Consider the following 19,672-nt stretch of genomic DNA (forward strand, 5'->3'; position numbering starts at 1 on the left):
ACTGCGCATTTGTTCAATTAACATCAGCGACCCCCACTTGAGCCTGAACTCCACGAGGGCAGGAACAGCCCCAGCTTCCGCTGGTGCCTGACACAGCGCATGCTTAAGGTACTTGAGCAATGAATGAAATCTCACAAACGAGAGTTGGTAGTCAAGCAGCTAGTTAACACGATTTAAAAACCGTGTCTATCATGGCGGATCAGCACCGTAAAAAGATGCCTAAAAGAAGAAAAAACTAGGTAACAATAGTCCCCGGGGAACAAAAGGAAGCAGGAGTCCAGTTTCTTACTTGGCTAAGCTCTCCAAACCCTCTTTGGTTGAGCTTGTAACCCTCGCCTGAGCATGGCTGCCAACAGATTTAGTGACGCCCGTTTCGTAGTTGGGGGATTTTAACCCCCAACATATAAATTAGGAAATAATAATGACTAACATGTATTAAGGAACCCAAACTAACTACTTGAGTTCAAGTCCCGTCCCCCGCGATGCCTAGCTGTGCGCCTCTGGGACACGTGCGCGACGGCCCCGTGCCTCGCGTTCATCACCAGTGACCTATGAGCCCACGTACTTCATCAGTGGGAACGGCGAGAATGTGTCTAGTCCAGCGTCTGGCACGTAGTAAGTTCTCAGTAAACAGTAGCAATTTACATCACTCTTCCATGCACCCCTCTGCTTTAAGAGACTTATGTGTATTATTTACACACTTTAATTCTTATGACAAGGTGGGCTAGGCCCGTCGGGCAGGTCGCAGGTTGCAGGACGGGAAGAGCAGCGAGGGGCTCTTCAGGGGTGCCCGCCCCAGGGCTCCTTCGCGGCAGCTCCGGGTCAGCTCCGCAGAGGGGCCCCCACCTGCAGGCGAGGCCTGCAGCCCTGCGGCTTCTCATCCGAGCTGCTGCTGCAGATCTCCCCATCGGGGGCCACGGGGCCGCCTGGCTTCCTTCCTCTGAATTCACAAGCGCTTCTCTTGGAGCCCAAGTGAAGGCCAAACAGTGGGCACGATGGTCCGCGCGGGTCGGACCAGCATTGTTGGTCACTAAAACAAACACTTCCTGTTGTCCCCGGGGGTTCGGGGAAGACCGCGGTTCACGTGGGTTGGAAAAGAAGGAAAAGGGAGCAGCGGAGAAAGCCAGCTGCAGAGCCAATGCCTCGGTGCTGACCGCTTGCCAGGAGTTAAATATAGCCCCTGTGTGAGGCAGGGCAGGGGGAGGTCACCTTGGAAGGCTTTTGTGTGTGTTCATTACCGCTGGCGCAGGAAACCCAATATCCTTCATGCCGAAGAGAAGGGTGCAGGTTTGACTCCAGGGCCAGAAATACAGAATCCTAAGGGAGGGAGGTGGGGAAGAGGAAGGGGAGGATTTGGGGGGTTTGGTCTGAGAGGACTGGTTTGGGGCTATGCCTCCCGCCTACCAGTGTGGAATTTGGGGTGAGGCATTTAGCCCCTCTCAGTGTCCCCTTCCTCTCCAGTGAGGAGGGCTTCAGGATTGCCCATGTGTTGGTAGCGGGGAGAGGGTTTGTAAATCGTGGGGATTATTATTAGGGATCGTTGGGGAGCACACTTCTCTGATCAACTGTTATTTCAGGAAGATAGGGAGGCCAGAGGCCAGGGAGGTAGCAGGTCAGTGGGGAAGCGGGTCATGGGAGCCTTTCTGGGGACTCTCTTCCCAAGAGTCACTCAGGCCTGGGTGACAGGCTCGGGGAAGCCCTGCATCTTAAATGGCCTTTCCAGCAGCAGCTCTGCTCAGGTCTCGTCATCTACCAGCAGAGCCCTTGCTCTGGGCACCTGGTTTCTCAGCCCTGGGCCACCAGGGAAGCCGTTTCCAGACAGGAGGGGGCGGGCCAAGCCACTGACTTCCGAGGATATAGCTCTTGGCTGTGGGACTGGGCTCTCCCAGAATTGTTCCTTTGTCTGCAGATTCCTCCCTATTTAGCTCACAAAGGAAATGGTTCCAGGAGGAAGTGGAAAACTGTGACACACACATGCTCGCCCCCCACACAAGATGGCAGCTGTTTCCCCCTACGGCAATCTGCCCCACCGCCTTCACCAGACGCTTGCGGGGGACAAACACAGTCCCGGGAGTGACCTGGGAGTGGCCTGGGATACCCGAAGATAAAAGCAGGTAGTATTGTCAAGCTCTTAACTGATATTCCAGATGTTGTGCTAAGCATTTTGCATAGATCACCTCACTTAATTCTCATGCGACTCTGTGAGGTAGGTACGTTTTTTACCCTCTGTTTTACACACGAGCCAAGTGAGGCTCAGAGAAGCCCGGTCATTTGCCTAAAGGCACACAGCGAGCAGAACCAGCATTCAAACCTAGACTTAACTGTAGGACCTAAGCTTCCAATTGCTGCATTGTAATACGTTCTGGCCTTCTAACAGGGGTGCTCTACCATTGCTGGAGCCTGCAGTGAGCACCTCATGACCTTTCCCTACTGGTGTCCATTCACAGGATGGGTGCCAGGCCTGAGGCCTGCATCGGGCAGGGCTTTCTGTTTCAGAGAAGTTTGAGTTGGAGCACCCATCTCACCAATAGCCCGTGGCCGACACTGAGGACCCCAGGGTAGGGGTATGCAGATAAGACAGATAATAATAGGAGGACACTGAGGACCCCAGGGTAGGGGTATGCAGATAAGACAGATAATAATAGGGATATCCAAGAATGACCATGAGCATTTATTGAAATACATCCCATGAGCTAACACTTCTACTTCTTTTTATAAATAGAACTTCAGGTGGATAAAAATGCAGTTAGTCCTAATCCTTGCTTCAGGAGACACTGTTGTCATTGGTTCACACGTGCTGCACTTTTATTTGGTTATTGACTTACGTCATCGGTTACTTTCGCTCATGTACGAAACACCCACAAATCTACCACTCACGCAAACGCCGGGGTCCCGACTGTATCTTATATCTAACTACCGTCTCCTGCTTCTGCCTCCCCTACCCAGGCTGACTGCCATCCTGAATGCTGTAATTGTCACATTCTTGCTTTCCCTTCTGTATAGTGCTATTGCAACCGGGTATATCCACACATTAAAAAAAAAAAAAAATCTGTGGTTGTTTTTAACCTCATTAAAAGGGTATAACATTTGGGGTGCCTGGGTGGCTCAGTCGGTGGAGCCTCTGACTTCGGCTCAGGTCATGGTCTTGCGGTTCGTGAGTTCGGGCCCTGCGTCGGGCTCTGTGTTAACAAACAGCTCGGAGCCTGGAGCCTCCTTCGGATTCTGTGTGTGTGTCTCTCTCTCCCCCTCCCCTGCTCATGCTCTGCCTCTCTCTGTCTCTCAAAAATGGATAAATGTTAAAAAAATTTTTTTTAAAAAAGGGTATAACATTATAGGGAATCCTTTGTGACTTTTTCTTTACTATCATACTGCCGAGATTGACCCGTATTGTTGTCTGTCGTTGCGTTCATTCATTGTGTTGTGTGATACTCGGTTATGGGAATGTTCTCTAAGGCCACCACTCTGTGCCTATTATCTCATCTAATCTTTGCCTCAGCCCTATATGGTAGGAGCTCTTCTTATCCCCGTTTTACCGAGAAGAAACTGAGGCCCAGAGAGGCTAATGAAATTTCTGGAGGTCACAAGGGCCAGGTAGAAATTGTTCTGGCTTCTCACTGTCCACCGTGTTTTGGTATAGAGGAGAAAACTCAGGATGTAGAGCCGAAAGCCCAGGGGTCAAGCCCCAGCTCCACACTTCCCGGCTGTGTGACCTTGGACAACTGGCTTCATGTCTCCGAACCTCAGTTTCCTTAGCATTAAACTCAAGTGATGACAACTGCCCTTCCCTACCTCTCAGGCCTGTTGTGAGACTCAAGTCTGACAGTGTCTTTGAAAAGTGAGAGCCCTGAAGTTTTGTCAATCAGCAGACTGTGATCAATCGCATCTATGCCCTTTGTTTCCCCTCTCCAAACAACAGAGAACCTGCAGGATTCAAGAGATGTGACTGAACAGCATTCCCACTCAGAAGGCCAAGGATGAGGCTGACCTGACAGCCCACAGAAACCTCTTCCTATGAAAGAACCAGAAAATCACCAGGAGCTGCCTCAGGCTGCACTATTTGGAACGCGGTATGTATTTACCTTTGTTCTGTTCAATGGTTGTTTTTTTTTTTTTAAGTTCTTTTTTTACTATTTCTTACCTATTTTCAATATCTGAGGCCCCACCCCAGTGTTCTTTGCTCACGACAGTTCTTCTGCCTGGCTTGTTCTCCTCCAACTGCTACCAAAGACTAACTGTGTGACCTTGGGCAAGTTACTTAACTTCTCTGTGCGTCCTCATCTGCAAAATGGCGATCGTGATAATACCCACCCCTTACAGGGTTGCTGTGCGGATCCAGTGGAGTGGCATCCAGTGGCTCACAGCCACTCCTGCTATATCCCGAGTTGACTTATTGTTATTTAAAATCTCTCCCACTCTCCAGACGGTGCCCACTCATCTTTTGAGGGTTGGTGCAGCTGCCCCTTCCTCCAAGGGGTCTGTCCTGCTTTCCTGGACAGGTGAGGCCATCCTGTTACATCCTCCAGACCAGGTGACGTGTTCAGGACCCTTCTGTATTAAACTGTGAACCGTGAGGGGAGAGACGGGGCCACTGTTGCCCAGTGCCCAGCACAGCAGCGGGTACACAGCAGGTGCACTGGGTACACATTAAGTGACAGCCCAGAATTCAGAGAAGAACCAAAGACTAGGGAGAAGGCTTTAAAGCCTGCTTCTGACAACTGTCTCCAAGAGCAGAAGGACTCAAGGGGTGGGGGAGTGGAGCCAACTTGTTCCTTGGGGCACCGGGGGCACTGCGTGGCAGACTTGGACCCGTGGGTGGGGGCTCCAAGACGACACTATCAGGTTCACTGTGTAGAACTTTTGGAAATCTCAACTAAGAAGAGAGGCAGATGTCCCTTCCAAGAGGGGCTGAGCCCCCCTGGGACAGCCCTGTGGCAGGAAGGCAGGGAAAGGGCCAGTACAGTGGGGAGGTGGGGAGTCGGGGAGTCGAGGCATTGGGCAAATGGGGTGAGAGATACCTGGAGGCAAACCTGGGATTTGCCTTCCCCAGCCTAGTGACCCCAGGCAGGTGGTGTCACCTTAGGCTTCTCCTCTGTGACACAGAGATGATGAGAGTGCTCCCCTCAGAGGTGGTGGTAAGCACAAAGAGAGGTAGTATATGGAGGGATGAAACTATACCAGCACCCGAGTCCTTCTGTAAAGGTTGGTTATTACTACCGGTGTTGTTAGCAATCACGGGATGCGAACACCACCCGGGGCTTAGCCCACCCATTCTAGGTGGGGGGCTAAGGTCGGGCCTACAATGCCCACCTGGACTGTGGCCCAGCCTCTCCTCCTCCCTCCCTTCCCCTGCCTGCAGAAGCCTCCCAGTGCCAGCCCTGGATTGGATACCGACCAGGCGCCCAGGACTCCAGTCCACAGGGAGCCCAGCCACCCTGGGGCAGGCTCTGGAAGACCCTTGGGGTGATTCCTGCCTCCAGGGCTGGGGCGAGGCTCCAAGAAAATGACAGTAGAAGGTCTTGGGGATAGGTGTCTTGAATCCTGGAGAGCCCCAAACATCTCCTCTGCTCCCACAGGAGGCCAACGAGTCTATACAATTAAACTCTCTTTGAAAATGGGTAGAGTCTGAAGTTTTATATTCCCCTGTTCTTAACTTAGACACAAAGGTGCGTTGAGGTTATACTGCTCACGAACAGCTCCTAACTGGTCACCTCTTTCCAGTTTCTCCCTTCTGACTGTCTCACGAGTTCACTGCTGGCTCTAATCATTTCCCCCAGCCGCAACACTTACATCATCCCCCCTTCTGCTCACAACCAGTCAATAGCTCCCCGGGGCCCTGACGCCAGTTTCCTTTGTGACACGGATGATGATAGACCTTCACGTGCTTTCATGCCTCCCTGTGGCTTACCCCTAATAACTCTGTCATTCTGTCCCTTCCCAGGATGGGCAGGCCAGAAGCCAGGAGCCAGAGGGAAAGCGGTACAGAGGGAACTTGGATTCCATTCGAATTCATTCATTAAGGCGATCGTTTACAAACCTGTATTTTAAGTATTCGTTTTTTTTTGTTTTTTTTTTTTTAATTGAATGCTTCCTATATGCTGAGTGCTTTCCTTGCAGGAATCCAATTATCCCCACAGGGAGACAGGTGATTGTTATCTCCATTTTTGGTTGAAGAAACTGAAACTCGGGGGATTAAATGGATGAGTAGAGCCAGGATTCAAAGCCCAGGCAATCTGACACCACAGCCAGGGCTCACCCAGCTCCCATATTATGCTGCCTCTATTATTAGTTACAAATCTGAGCAACCAGCCTCTCGGGGACTGGGGACTGGGACACAGGCCGCTGGGGACCTGGAGGAAAAAGCCCTACTCTATCTGAGGACCGAGGCTCCGTTTAACGTCCACCTGCTTCTCTAGGCTGTAGGCAAGCCCACCCCATTGCACCCTGAGCACACTTCTGGGCCTTTCTTCTTTCCACTCTGGGATTGCCTCCCTCCATGCTTCTGAGGTTCCTGGCTAGAAAGTGGTCCACGAGGCCTCTGGTCCTTTACTATATTCTCTAATGGACAAGGAGCAGATAGGACTTCACGTCACGGGCACTGGTGACCAAGTCTTACTTTCTCTGCTTTGCTAGGAGACTCTGGGGTGCAAGGACCCTGAGCTCCCCCTCTGTAACCTGATCGGTCTCTCTGGCTTCTTGGCACACTCCTAGATCAGTTTTCTTCCGGATCCAAGTGGAGCTAAAAAAAACCTTCCCCTTGGTTTCATATCAGCTGCGTCTGCTCTCAGCAAACCCTTCAACAAGAATGGGCAGGAAGAATAAATATTTATTCTACAAATGAATAAATCTGATTCCATCTTCAAAAGAAAGCTGCAGCATAAATTATCATAATTTCTCCATTCTAAGAGGTCGCTGATTTAAAGACATTTTATCTGTTGAATAACAGCTTTGGGGGGGGGGTGGGGAACAAACAGAAAAGTAACTAATTGATATATCGACTGTAGGATAGGTTCTGATTTTTTAAAAATGTGTTTCCATATCAATAAATGTTGTTTTTTAAAAATATAATCCCATTCAAATTTCACTGTGGCTTTTTTGGCTCTTGTGTTCTCAGAAAAAAACTCCCAAGCCTTGCTTAAGCACTGCGAAGCACGGTGGGTATTAGCAATGTATCCTGGCCACGTTATGGCCCTGTTTAGCCTTGCGGGCTGCTGGTCAGAGAGGGCATGTCATGGCCACCCCCACACTAATGGCGGCCCCCAAAGCCAATCGCCATGTTTTCTCCCCAGCAGCGATTATGTCTGTGCTCTGTGACTACCTCACAACCACGTTAGTAGCTCCATGGGAAGCCAACCTGGGGGGTCCATCGTATGCCCTTAGGCAAGATGCTGCCCCTTGAACCTCGGTTTCCCTAGCTGTGAAACAAGACACATAGGATTAGATAGGTAATTTTCAAGTGCTTTCTTAATGGAGTTACGGGAACTGCATAGCTTCCTTGGGATTGGTGGGGGCGGGGGATGGAATGAACTCTGTTCTCATTCCTACCTCAACCTGATCAGCTACATTGCTTAAGATCTTGTTTGCGAAAGGATTCTGGGACTAATGCCACGTGAGTAAATGGCATTCTGGGCCCTTCCAACACTGGTCTTAAATACATACTCTTGTATGGTCTAAAGGATAGAGCTTCATTTCTTAGTCTGGACACCCTTAGAATCCTTCTTACCACCGTGCTCCAGGGAGATACTCCCAAACTCTATAGTCTAATCCAAGGGTTGGCAAACTTCTTCTATAAAGGACCAAAGAGTTCATATTTTAGACTTTGCAGGCCACATATGGTCTCTGTTACAACTACTCAACTCTGGTCCTCTGGTGAGAAAGCTGCCATAGACAATACACAAGGAATGGCTGTGTCTGTGTTCCAATAAAACTTTATGTACAAAAGGAGGCGGCCGGCTGGGTTCGGTCCACAGGGGAGGTGGGCAGATCCCCGCATTATGATACTTCGACCTGACAGGTGAAGAGACGGAAGCCCATGCAGGGGATTCTGGGAACTGGGTTTGCTTGGGATCTCCGTCTCCTGGACAGTGGGCGCGCTCCTACTGATCCACGCTGCTCACTTAGCCATGACTCTTTGCCTAATTTGAACTGTGGGCATCTGGGGCTACACGTTTGAGGGCGCGGTGCCCGGAAAAGACACGTGCCCCACTTCTCTCTCTCAAGAGATCAGTTTTCCCCAGGTTCTTGGAGGGCTATAAAAAGCCCCTGAGCCTGCCTCCTGCAGGGCACGCTGTCGATAAATTCCCCGCAGCTGGAATGACTGCAATGTGGTGCCGCCTTCTGCCCCTGCTGCAGCCTGGCGGCCTGACAGCTGCACCAGGGACAAGAATCACGCCTGGCCAGCTCTGAACCTCCACTCTCACTTGGGGCGAGGCTGGGATTCCCCAAATGGAATTTTAGATGGACGACAAGGCCTGCCTGGGCCCTCTTGGTTCTTTCCGGGGGGCTGAGAGCTTCTCGAATTCTAAACACCAGAACTCTGAGGACCACAGTGGGAGGAGAGTAAAGGCTCTGAAATCAAATCTCATGCCAGCTGCCTGGCCATATCACTCATTGGCGGACGGTGTCCCCTTTCCCTCCCCTGCTTCCCACCACCCTCTCTGTCTCCACCTTGAAATCTTTACCTAGTAAGTCCTCGTGGTTTATCTAGCCAGTCCTTCTTATAACTGACTTGGAGATGACCCTCCAGCATTTGGTGAAAAAAAAAAACAAACAGGTTTGGAGGTGGGTGGGGCTGTGTAAATATATTGGACCTTTCTTAGCCCCAGTTTCTTCAGCTGTAAAACAGGGATACTAAGGAAATAGATACACCACAAAATTCAGTTATCTACTGCAAGTAAATTACAGGAAACAACTTTAAAATGCAACAGAGGGCAAAATCATGATAAATATTCCCACTGAATTCCCTTGTGGGGGTGGGGGCTTGAAAAAGGTAAGCATCACAAATACATCAAAAGTTATCTACGCATTCATACACTGACACGAGCCACATTCCTTCACGGGGAATGTACTTACTGGCCTACTGCAGAACTAGATCTTGGCATAAACTTTTAATACAAAAGCATATTCACAGTTTTATAATTCATATACCTGCCCCAGCTGGGATTTTAGAAGAGAAAAGCCACACACTGTATGCTCTTCACTCATAGCTGGAGGCAGCGGTTTGGGATGGAATTCCCCCCTCCCCCCCAATAAAACAAAGGGCATATTTTATGCACAGGAAGGCTAAAATGCATGGATGTCATGATCGTGTGAGGATTAAAGGATCTCACATACAAATGTAGACTGTCGGGGCGGCCTGGGTGGCTCAGTCAGTTAAACATCCCACCAGGCTCAGGTCAGGATCTCTCACTTCGAGGGTTTGAGCCCCGCATCGGGCTCTGTGCTGACAGCTCAGAGCCTGGAACCTGCTTCAGATTCTGTGTCTCCCTCTCAATCTCTCTGCCCCTCCCCTGCTCATACTCTCTCTCTCTCAAAAATAAATAAACATTTTTTTAAAAATTTTTTTAAAAAAAGAAAGAAACAAATGGAGACTGCCTGACTCCTGGTGAGCGCTCAGTTGGCTGTTATTATAGAACATCTGCTGTGTGTGAGACACTGGAAACGAGAAGACAAGACGGTCTCAGGCCACAGGACTCATATATACATAGGAGAGGCATTTGAGTTATTGTAGTCTAATCTTCTAAAAGCCAAGACTGAGGAGGGTAGGGGTAACCCCAAGTCAGAGAGGAGGTAGAAGGCGGAATGTGGCAGGGATGTTTTCACAGGTGGGTGAGGCTGAGCTGGTCTCTTTCAGGGAGGGGTAATAGCAGGGACATCTTTCCGAAGCTCAGTTTTTGCATCTGTCCGGTGGGGAGATGTCTCAGCTGTCTACTTCACAGGGCTTTTGCCAGAGTTGCGAGAAGCCGCAGAAGAGACGGATGGTTCAGGGTGCGGTAGGGAAGGAGAAGCCCCGAGATAAGCATCGGCATCTTTAGAGGTTCGCTGTGCCAAGATTTTGGTGGGGGAGGGGGTAGTGTGTTCAGATATATTGTGGACTGCGATAGAAAAATTGTTTGGCTTGTTAAAGATAAAACGAGACATTTCAGAAGACTACTTTGGGCCAAAGATCCAGACCCCGCCGTGCCACTTGGCTGAAAAACGTGAAAGGCAGTGCCCCCGACAGCAACAGGGAATCCTGGCAGGTGTCTGAGCAAGGTCAAGGGTCATGATAAAAGGAGTGCACTGCTGATAACCGTGAGCACATCAGACTCACCTGGGAGCTTTGCAAAAAGCACACACACACACCCAAACCTCACTCCAGACTCACCCATCAGACCTCTGGGGGGGGGGGGGGCATATGTTCAGGAGGCTCCAGAGGAGAGGACTGTGAGTCCAACTGGAGTCAAACAGGCAAATAGAGAGTGGTCCTTAGGGCAGTCTGGAGAAGGTGAGAGAGGAAAGATGAAGCTCCCATAGGATAGAGGAGAGAAGCCATCCAAGAGACATTTTTCAATAATAGTCAACAGGATTTAAGGTCTTATTGGGTGAAGGATGAAAGCAAAGGAAACAATGAATGACGATGAAGTCTATGTTTCTGTATTCCGAAAATGACAGTCACTTTAATGGAGAATCCTGGAGCCGAAGGCGGCCATGTCCAACTTCCACTCTGTGGATTTTGTGTTTTTTTTCTTTCACTTGTTCATCATCTCCACAGACGTTTTTTTGAGCATCTGCTACGTGCCAAATTATACTAGGTGCTAGGGAAAGAGCTGGGAACAAAGGTAAGGAAGGCCTCCTCCTCACAGGGCTCACATTAACGGCTAATTCAATCTCCCAACCGATTATAATGGTGAGAATAGCAACGAATGCGAAAGAAGTGCGGGGTGCCAGGGGCACCTACAGAAGGGAGATGTGGCTTGGGGGGATTGGGATAGGCTGCCTTGAGGAAGTAATATTTGAGCATATTGCAAAGGATGCACACGATGAGCCAGGTGGAGGTACAAAGGTTGGTGTCAGGGGGCCCCGCAGCAAGACAGCATCAAATCTATAGTTAAAAAAAATTTTTTTTTACATTTTATTTATTTGTGATAGAGAGAGACAGAGCACAAGTGGGGGAGGGGCAGAGAGAGAAGGAGACAACAGAATCGGAAGCAGGCTCCAGGCTCTGAGCTGTCACCACAGAGCCCGATGCGGGGCTCGAGCTCATAAACCATGAGATCGTGTCCTGAGCTGAAGTCAGATGCTTAACCGACTGGGCCACCCAGGTGCCTCTTAACATTCATTTATTTTTGAGAAACAGGGACAGAGTGTGAACAGGGGAGAGGCAGAGAGAGAGGGAGACACAGAATCGGAAGCAGGCTCCAGGCTCTGAGCCGTCAGCACAGAGCCCGATGTGGGGCTTGAACCCACGAATGGTGAGATCATGTTCAGGAGACAATAGAGTCACCGATTCTAACTGAGCCAGAGTCGGCCACTTAACCAACTGAGTCACCCAGGCGCCCTTAGTGACAGTTGTTCTTAACCTATATGCTACGGTGGTCCCCATAGGAGCCATTCTGTGGTTCCCTGATCTGTGGCCATTCAACCTCTGCTTCATTATGTCCCTGGGCATCTCCAATTCTAGTACTGAATAGTTCTTTTCATTTGGATGCTTCTCCTAGATCAAGCCTAAATCAGCCTCTGTGTAATTCTCTTGTACAGCCTTCTGGAGAGTCTATTATCTGTTCTACAGGATTGATCCCATGTCCCCCTTTCAAATTTAGTCTCGTTCACAAACAGCCCCATTTCCTTCAATAGCTCCTCACGTGGCTGTGTTGTTAGCAGAAAAAGAGAAACAGGAAGGGTGATCTGATTCAAATAAGAGGAGTTCAGAATTGGGTCACTCGGAGTTTGAATTGACCTCCGAATGGAAATGTGCCACAGGCAGGAGGTAAGGCAGGAATGGAGCCCATCTCATGGCTGAAGATAGACACTGAGAGTCCCCCCTCAAAGCGGCTTGGTTCCCTACAGAAGGAGTGTAGAGAGAGGGCTGAGGTGGTGGGGAGAGAGGGGCAAGAGACACAAAACAAGATAAAAGCAAGCGATCCAGAGGGAAAGGTGGAAAATGACAATCAGTAGGCACCTACCACGGGCCAGGCACTGGGCGCTGGGCAGATATTACCACAGTCCAGTTTCCCAACTCCGGATGCCCTTCCTCCTGCTTTACAGACTGCGGGGACCAGACTTAGCCGGGCAACTTGCCTTGGGGCGGGAGAAGCTCTGATAACAGTGGGACTGGGGGGCAGGAGGGGAGGAGGGAAAGACTTCTGGGAGGGATGGAGCAGTGGTTATTTAACCTAGACTTATTTGATCCCCAAATCCACGCTTTCCCCATCTCTGCCAAGTAGCAGAATACAGTTAGAGGAGTGGAGGGCCCATAGCGGTACAGAGAGATCCAGGAGATGGGGCTTGGGAGAGGTGACGGATAAGACAAAATGGAACCATTTGTGACCCCGAAGAACAGGCTTTCTGCAGAAGGTGTGACAGGAAGGGAGAATGCAGGAAGGAGTGTGGGGGAAGGAGCAGGAGGCTGACGTACGGACTGTGTACTTGAGAAGTTTGGCTAGAAAGGGAAGGAGGAAAATGCTTAGGGAGAGAGAGAAAGAGAGAGAGAGAGAGAGAGAGAGAGAGAACGTGCGCGGGGGATTTACTTTTTTATCCAGTTGCGTATTTCTTTTAGAAGGGTAAGAAAGGTAAGAGAAGCTGACGGTATCCAAACACAGGATTGTTTTTTCCCAACCAAAGATCAGAATGGAGTAATGATAGGCTTCTGGCAGGCGTTGGGAAGGGAGGAACTTACTTGGCAGGGTTCCCACCCATGTGAGAAGTGGGGTTTGAAACTGATATTTGAGGGAGAGGCAGAACAAAACCTCGGCCAAAAATGGAGACGCCAAAAGCCATGGAGGCTGAGCGGGATAAGAAAGTGGAAGCAGTGCCCAGGGACAGCAGAAGAAGCCTCAGTGGGGAAGAGGGTAAGTTCAAATCTCATGGCCCCATATGGCCACATACGGCCGTTGCAGAGAGTGGCTGAAATCCAAGTAGTTGTATATGATAAATATAACAGCTAGCACTACTGACGATTTCCTAAGAGCTAGCTTTCCCGTATTACCTTTCCCCATGATGCTGCGAATGAAATAAAACTGAAGTTCAGAGAAATTAATTGATCCAATTCATACAAGACCATATAGCCAGAAAGTTCCAGTCAAAACTCAAACCCACATTTATCCATTCTCTGAACCATTCCGGTTTACTGAGTCTCTAGGCTGACCAGGGCGATGTCCACAAACATATTTGGATGGAAAATATGAATATGCTTGAGTATTTCTTTCAGAAGGGCAGTAATGGATAGAAGGAGTCAAGAATGAACTTGGATGTTGGGGAAGAGGTATGTCCGCATGGGAATTCATGGCCTTGGTGATGGAGGTTGTGTGACGAGCCAATAGGAGGAGCTACAGGTTGCCTGGCCCCTGGAAGCTGTGGATAGGGAAGATGGGGCTTCCCTCACATGGCTCTCAAAGCTGGTCCAACAGAGGCGCAATAGTTAGAATGGGTGCCTCTATCGTCTCCTGAACAACAACAATCTCATTTAACGAAAAGCAGAGTTTCAGATTATTTCTTGAGTTGGCCGGCAGATAAGATGGTCTCCCAAGGCATACAGGCTGCAAACGAAACTCCCATCTTGGGTTGAATTCAACTAGTTGAAAAAGCCCGAGTGGTGAAGTAGAAAGGAAAGTAATCTTGGGGAATTCGGTTGCTTCACACGAGGTGGGCAGATCAGACAGAACCTTGGACGTTAAGAAGGCATATTACAAAATCAGGAACAATGTAGACCCAAGGCTTTAAGGGGAGGATGGCTTGAGAAGACAGGAGGGTTCGCAGAAGCAAAACTGTGAAGACACAACCAGTCAGTAGGCATGAGTAAATAGGATAAATAAGAGAAAATGGACAGGTTGGCATACGTATCAGTATTTTCTCAGCCACTCAGAGAGGTCAGTTGGACAGTGGTCCGGTTAGCGAAGGTCAGAGATGGATTTGCAAGAGACACGCTCCACAAAGGAGCTCCAGAATACAGAGAAGATTATGACACGGACCCTGTCTGGGAGTTGTACACGAAGCTGTCTAGCTCAGTCCTTAAAACAGAGCAGGGACTCAAAAGCTGTCATCAGAGTCAGACCAGCTAGGGGGAGGGCCAAGTGAAGCTTTATAAAGCGATTTTATTATGTGGAGTCTGGTGAGAAAAGACAGTAATCACAATAGTATTGGTTGAGTGGGTCCCACATGCGAGGCATTGTTTGAAGAACCTTCCATGCAATTAATATTTACAACAACTCCAAGAAATAGGTATTATCAGTCTCCGTATTTTTTAATCCTCATATGAAGATAAGTTAATTTGTCTTGTAGAAGGTGGTATTTACGGCCATTAGTCTGTTATTCTCTTTGTACGATATTCATGAATTGGGAAATCCTACCGAAAGGGATTTCATTATAGTCTGAGTGGTTTTTCGGTCTGTTCTGGCATTGTATAAATCTTGCTTTACTCATGGGAAGACACACAGCCTGTCTGAAGAGAAATCCTAATTCCCAGGTTTGTTTTCATTCCTGAGTTGGTTGACTTTGGTGCTGAGCTTTGGTACAGTAATTGCTGTTGAAGATATGAACAGCACAGCTGAGGTGTGAAGGGGCAGGAAGATGTGTCCAAGCCTTGCTCTAGGGCTTGGGTAGGTCACCTGCCATAGCAGAGGTAGTCAGGAGTAAGCCTAAGATCAAGACGTTGGTTCACTGGGGCACCTGGGTGGCTCAGTGAGTTAAGTGTCTGACTTTGGCTCAGGTCATGATCTCGTAGTTCACAAATTCGAGCCCTGCATTGGGCTGTGTACTGATGGCTCAGAGCCTGGAGCCTGCTTGGGATTCTGTGTCTTTCTCTCTCTGCCCCTTCCCCGCTCATGCGCTCTCTCTCTCTCTCTCTCTCAAAAATAAATAAAATATTAAAAAAATTAAAAATAAAAAGATCAGGACTTTGGTTCAAACCCAGCTCTGTCCCCCACACAGCAAGTGACCGCAAGTTAACGTCAGTGACCCAATCTTGCTCCTCTGGACTGGACTGTACCCCCCTTGAAATTCATGGGCTGAAGCCCTAACCCTCCAGTGTGACTGTATTTGGAGACAGGGCCTTTAGGGAGGTATTTAAGGTTAAATGAGGCCATAAGCGTTGGGCCCTAATCTCACAGGGCTGATGTCCTTATAAGAACAGGAAGAGACACCAGAGAGCTCTCTCTCTCCACATGTGCACAGAGAAGAGGCCACGTGAGGACACAGCAAGAAGGTGGACATCTACAAACCTGTGAGAAAGGCCGCACAGGAACCGGCCTGAGCGGCACCTTGATGTTGGACTTCCAACCTCCCAAACAGTGAGAAAATACATTTGGTGTTTAAGCCATCTGGTCTATGATATTTTGTCATGGCGACCCTAGCAAACTAATACACCTGCCCAGCCTGCTTTCCGACGATGAGTTCAGTTACTGTTGTTATCAATACTGAAAGGTAGTTTCCTCCCCAGTATCTTGGGCATGACATCCAACTCCCCACATGGCAGGTGTGGGGTTGAAATGAGACCTATGCTTCTTAAACCTTCCCTGATAACAGAAGTGAGGGCACACACCCACCTGGGGACAGGGGCACAACAAGAAAGTTCTGCAGGAATGATTTTTGAAGTCTCATGTTTTCATTTGGAAATGCACACAGGTTTCACATTCTAGTTCATACACAGTTTGCTTTAATTCATACAATGTTCGTAATAACTCAGCAGGGTAGACAACTTGGGATCTAGTGGTCTTTCGTGCCCTGGCCACGTGACCACCTTACTCACAGTTGGAGAAGGCCTTTGCAAGTCACAAGGAACTGTTCTGTTGTGTATTCTTTTTAAAAAATCGACCTTAGGGGCGCCTGGGTGGCTCAGTCGGTTAAGCGTCCGACTTCAGCTCAGGTCACTATCTCGTGGTCCGTGAGTTCGAGCCCCGCGTCCGGCTCTGGGCTGAAAGCTCGGAGCCTGGAGCCTGCTTCCGATTCTGTGTCTCTCTCTCTCTCTCTGCCCCTCCCCCATTCATGCTCTGTCTCTCTCTGTCTCAAAAATAAATAAAACGTTAAAAAAAAATTAAAAAAAAAATCGACCTTACAGTTAATCAGCGTGGGGTACGCTACCAGGTGTGTTTTGTATCTCTAGTTAACGTACTGAACCACTCTCAGCGAGCTCCTTCTGTGTGCCAGGCACTGTGTCAGCAGAGTGACCACACAGATCCACTCCCAGCCTTCCAGAAGCTTACCTTTGGGCAGCGAAGGTAGACACTAAGCATATAGTCCAAACACTAACTCTTAGAGTTAACAGCACATTGAGACAAGAGCTGTGAAGGAGAAGAAAAGTGGGCTGGGAACGCCAGCAGCATGGGAGAGAGCTCTAGAACATTCTGAGCACCACCAGAGTCCAAGGAAGTCTGGCTCCCTAGGAAGAGGGCTCTGGAGACAGCCTTCTTTTTTTTTTTTTTTTTTTTTTTTTTTTTAATTTTTTAACATTTATTTATTTTTGAGACAGAGAGAGAGACAGAGCATGAACGGGGGAGGTTCAGAGAGAGAGGGAGACACAGAATCGGAAACAGGCTCCAGGCTCTGAAGCAGTCAGCACAGAGCCCGACGCGGGGCTCGAACCCACAGACCGTGAGATCATGACCTGAGCCGAAGGACACTTAACCGGCTGAGCCACCCAGGCGCCCCTGGAGACAGCCTTCTTAAAGGAGGTGTCAGTTATTAAGCATTTTAAGCTAAGCGAATTACCGTCCCCTCGGTCTGTCTGATGAGGACACAGGACATTTCCTACAACCCGGGGTAGGCTAGATCTGGATTTTTTTTTTTTAATTAAAAATTTTTTTTATAACGTTTTTATTTTTATTTTTGAGACAGGGAGAGACAGAGCATGAACTGGGGAGGGTCAGAGAGATGGAGACACAGAATCTGAAACAGGCTCCAGGCTCTGAGCGGTCAGCACAGAGCCCGACGCGGGGCTCGAACTCACGGACTGCGAGATCATGACCCGAGCCGAAGTCGGCCGCTTAACTGACTGAGCCACCCAGGCGCCCCTAGATCTGGATTTTTGTACTGGGGACCAGGCGGGGTGATATTTGACAACTTTTCCTGGGCAGGGGTGCTCTTTGCTTTAGATCTATGATGCAGGGGTGGGAATTGAGGACTGAGGGACATTAGAGGTGCTTCTCTCTGTTTTTCCTTCCTGGTGAGTGCGGGTGCTCTTTGCACACTTGTCCAGGAGTCAGTTAACAGGTGAGAACTGCTTTACAAATCACAACCTCAGTCTCCAAAAAGCCAAACAGAAGCCCCATCCATTTCCTGCCTGCCCTTCCAAGCCCGAAAAGAGAAGGTGTATGCAGTGTTTTGTGCTGGGACCAGGTGGGTGGAGAGCTTGTCCGGAGCATCTTGAACTGGAAGCCACGTCCCCTAGAGCGCTGGAAATTCCTTGAGCCTGGCTTTCCCTCTCTGGGAGAGCAGGCAGCTTATCACAAAACCTGCCCATGCGCTCATCCCTGATTCGGGCGCCCTAACTGCTTCCACACCCCTCATCACTGTTCTCCCCCACCCCCTTGGGGACTTCAGCACAGCAAACCGGCAGATGGAGGAAAGGTGTGAGATTATCAGGGAGCCAGAGGAATTTTCCATTAATAATAATAGCAACGAGAATAACAACGCTTCTCAAATTGGCACAGCCCCGGCCAGTTTACCGAGCGCATTCACACCTGTGACCTCGCCCGCTGGCAGAGGCAGCGTTTAGGACCCTGGTGTTCTGATTCCCAGCCCTGGGCCCTGCCCACATGCCCAAGCAGGCCACTTCTTTCCAGACACGCGCCTTTTGGCCTCTTCTTAGGTAGGGTCCCCCTCAAGTGCTGCTCTTTTCTTATTTATGTCAACTTCCACAAGCCCTCACCAACCTCTGAAACTTCTACCAAACACACTCTACTCCTGCAAAAGCGTGGGAACAAGAAGGGGCCTCGCAGACATCATCAATCCAACTTTGTCACTAGTCCAGAGAGGTAGAGGGATTGGGCTAAGGTCACACAGCTTGTCAGAGACACCCACGCGCACACTCACACGCACGCCGGCCCCTCCTTCTCTCCACGCCCTAGGCAGCTGCAAACTTAGGTCGCCTGGGCGTCTCGCGGGGCACACGGTGGGGACTTCACGCGGCCCGGTGTTTGGGAGTGTAACCTGCCAACCCTATTTCACTCTTCCGGAGGGGCCTGGTGGGGGGGGGGGGGGGGGGCCCGCGGTCCCCCCGGAACCCCGGGGGGGGGGGGTGGTGGTGGTATTCTTTCATGAAGTTAAGACTCTGAGTGTATGAAACACACGGGAGGCGACTCAGCCCCGCGACGCGAGGGACTAATCTACACCCGGGATGCCCCGGCGGCAGGAGGCACCTGTACGCCCTGCCTCGGGCCTCCTACCCCCGGCCGCGCGCCCGCTGCGACCCCTCGTCAGCCCTCACCCCGCGCCCTCCCCGTCTTCCTCGCGGGCTCCCGGATCGCCGTTCTCCCTCCCCGCCCCGCGCGGCCGCAAGTGCGGGCGCCGCGGCTCCTCTTACCCCGGGCTCGGTCCATGGCGCCGGCCGTCCCCGGGCGCGCGGAGAAGGGCGCAGCGGCTCCGGCCGGGCTGGCGGCGGCCAGCGCTGCGCTCTCCAGCCCGGCCCCGCGGGAGCGCCCTCCGCGCGTCCCCTCCCCCAGACAGGATGCCCGCCCGGCGCCCCCGCCCGCGCGCGTCCGCCCCTCCACGCCGCTCCCGGAATAGACCCGGAGCACGCCTCGCCCCCTGGGCGGCCGGCCGGTGTCCCGGGTCCCGCACACGCCCGCGCCACGCCCTGCCTTGCGACGCCCCCGCGCCCCTCCCGCTGCGCCCGGGGGGCACCCGCTGCCGGGTTCACACGCCCGGGTGCCCGCGCGTCCCACCCCAGCCGCGACCACGCGGTGTTCCGCTCTGCTCGCACTCCGCTGGGGAAATGGGGGCTTGCTCTCGCACCTCCCAGCCCATGCCATCTTTAGACTGTCACAACGTGTCCCCCGACTCCCACCCCCTCCCCCTCCGCCATCCCCCGCCTCCCCGGTGCAATCGAAACCTCTCCCAGCAGCTGCCACTCATTTCCTGGCTTGGGGGTTTATCTCCTCCAGTCGACAGGTCTTTCCTGAGCACCTTCTAGATAGTGGACAGGGCGCTGCGCTGGTGCCCTGTCAATAACGGTGTGAGAGAAGAGTGAAATAATAATATTAAAGATCTCCAAGGAGAAGAGCGTCGAAGCAAAGGGGAAACAAGAGAGGATTCAAAGGTGGGCAGGCTTGGGATACTTCCAATTTTTGAGATTCTTTGTGTCTTAACAGATGAAGAAATGCCAACACGGAGGGATACACGTTGTGGAAACGAATGCTTTTAGCATACAAAATTTAGTGCAAGGTCAGTGCGCCCTTTCCAAAATAATTACAGCACGTAGGGAAAATACTGCTATGGGCAGTGTGGTCTGGGAATGGGATTTAAGTTTAAAGTTGTATGAAGA

General features: G+C 50.7%; 1 protein-coding gene and 1 long non-coding RNA gene across 2 annotated transcripts in view; one reads left to right on the forward strand and one right to left on the reverse strand.

Annotated features, from left to right (window-relative positions):
* The window catches only part of AFAP1L1 (actin filament associated protein 1 like 1), a 62,276-nt gene extending 43,448 nt beyond the window's left edge, over positions 1-18,828 (reverse strand). Inside the window, exon 1 of the mRNA XM_049648037.1 lies at positions 18,713-18,828. Within this exon, the coding sequence (XP_049503994.1) occupies positions 18,713-18,728 (16 nt within the window). The 5' untranslated portion in view covers positions 18,729-18,828. The remainder of the gene's footprint in view (positions 1-18,712) is intronic.
* On the forward strand, positions 1,478-7,514 carry LOC125934578 (uncharacterized). The gene is made up of 3 exons (XR_007461462.1): positions 1,478-2,114; positions 3,917-4,067; positions 4,421-7,514. It is a non-coding gene; the product is annotated as an uncharacterized LOC125934578 (long non-coding RNA).
* Positions 18,829-19,672: the final 844 nt, after the last annotated feature.

This window comes from Panthera uncia (genome assembly GCF_023721935.1).
Source record: "Panthera uncia isolate 11264 chromosome A1 unlocalized genomic scaffold, Puncia_PCG_1.0 HiC_scaffold_17, whole genome shotgun sequence".
NCBI classification, from domain to species: domain Eukaryota; kingdom Metazoa; phylum Chordata; class Mammalia; order Carnivora; family Felidae; genus Panthera; species Panthera uncia.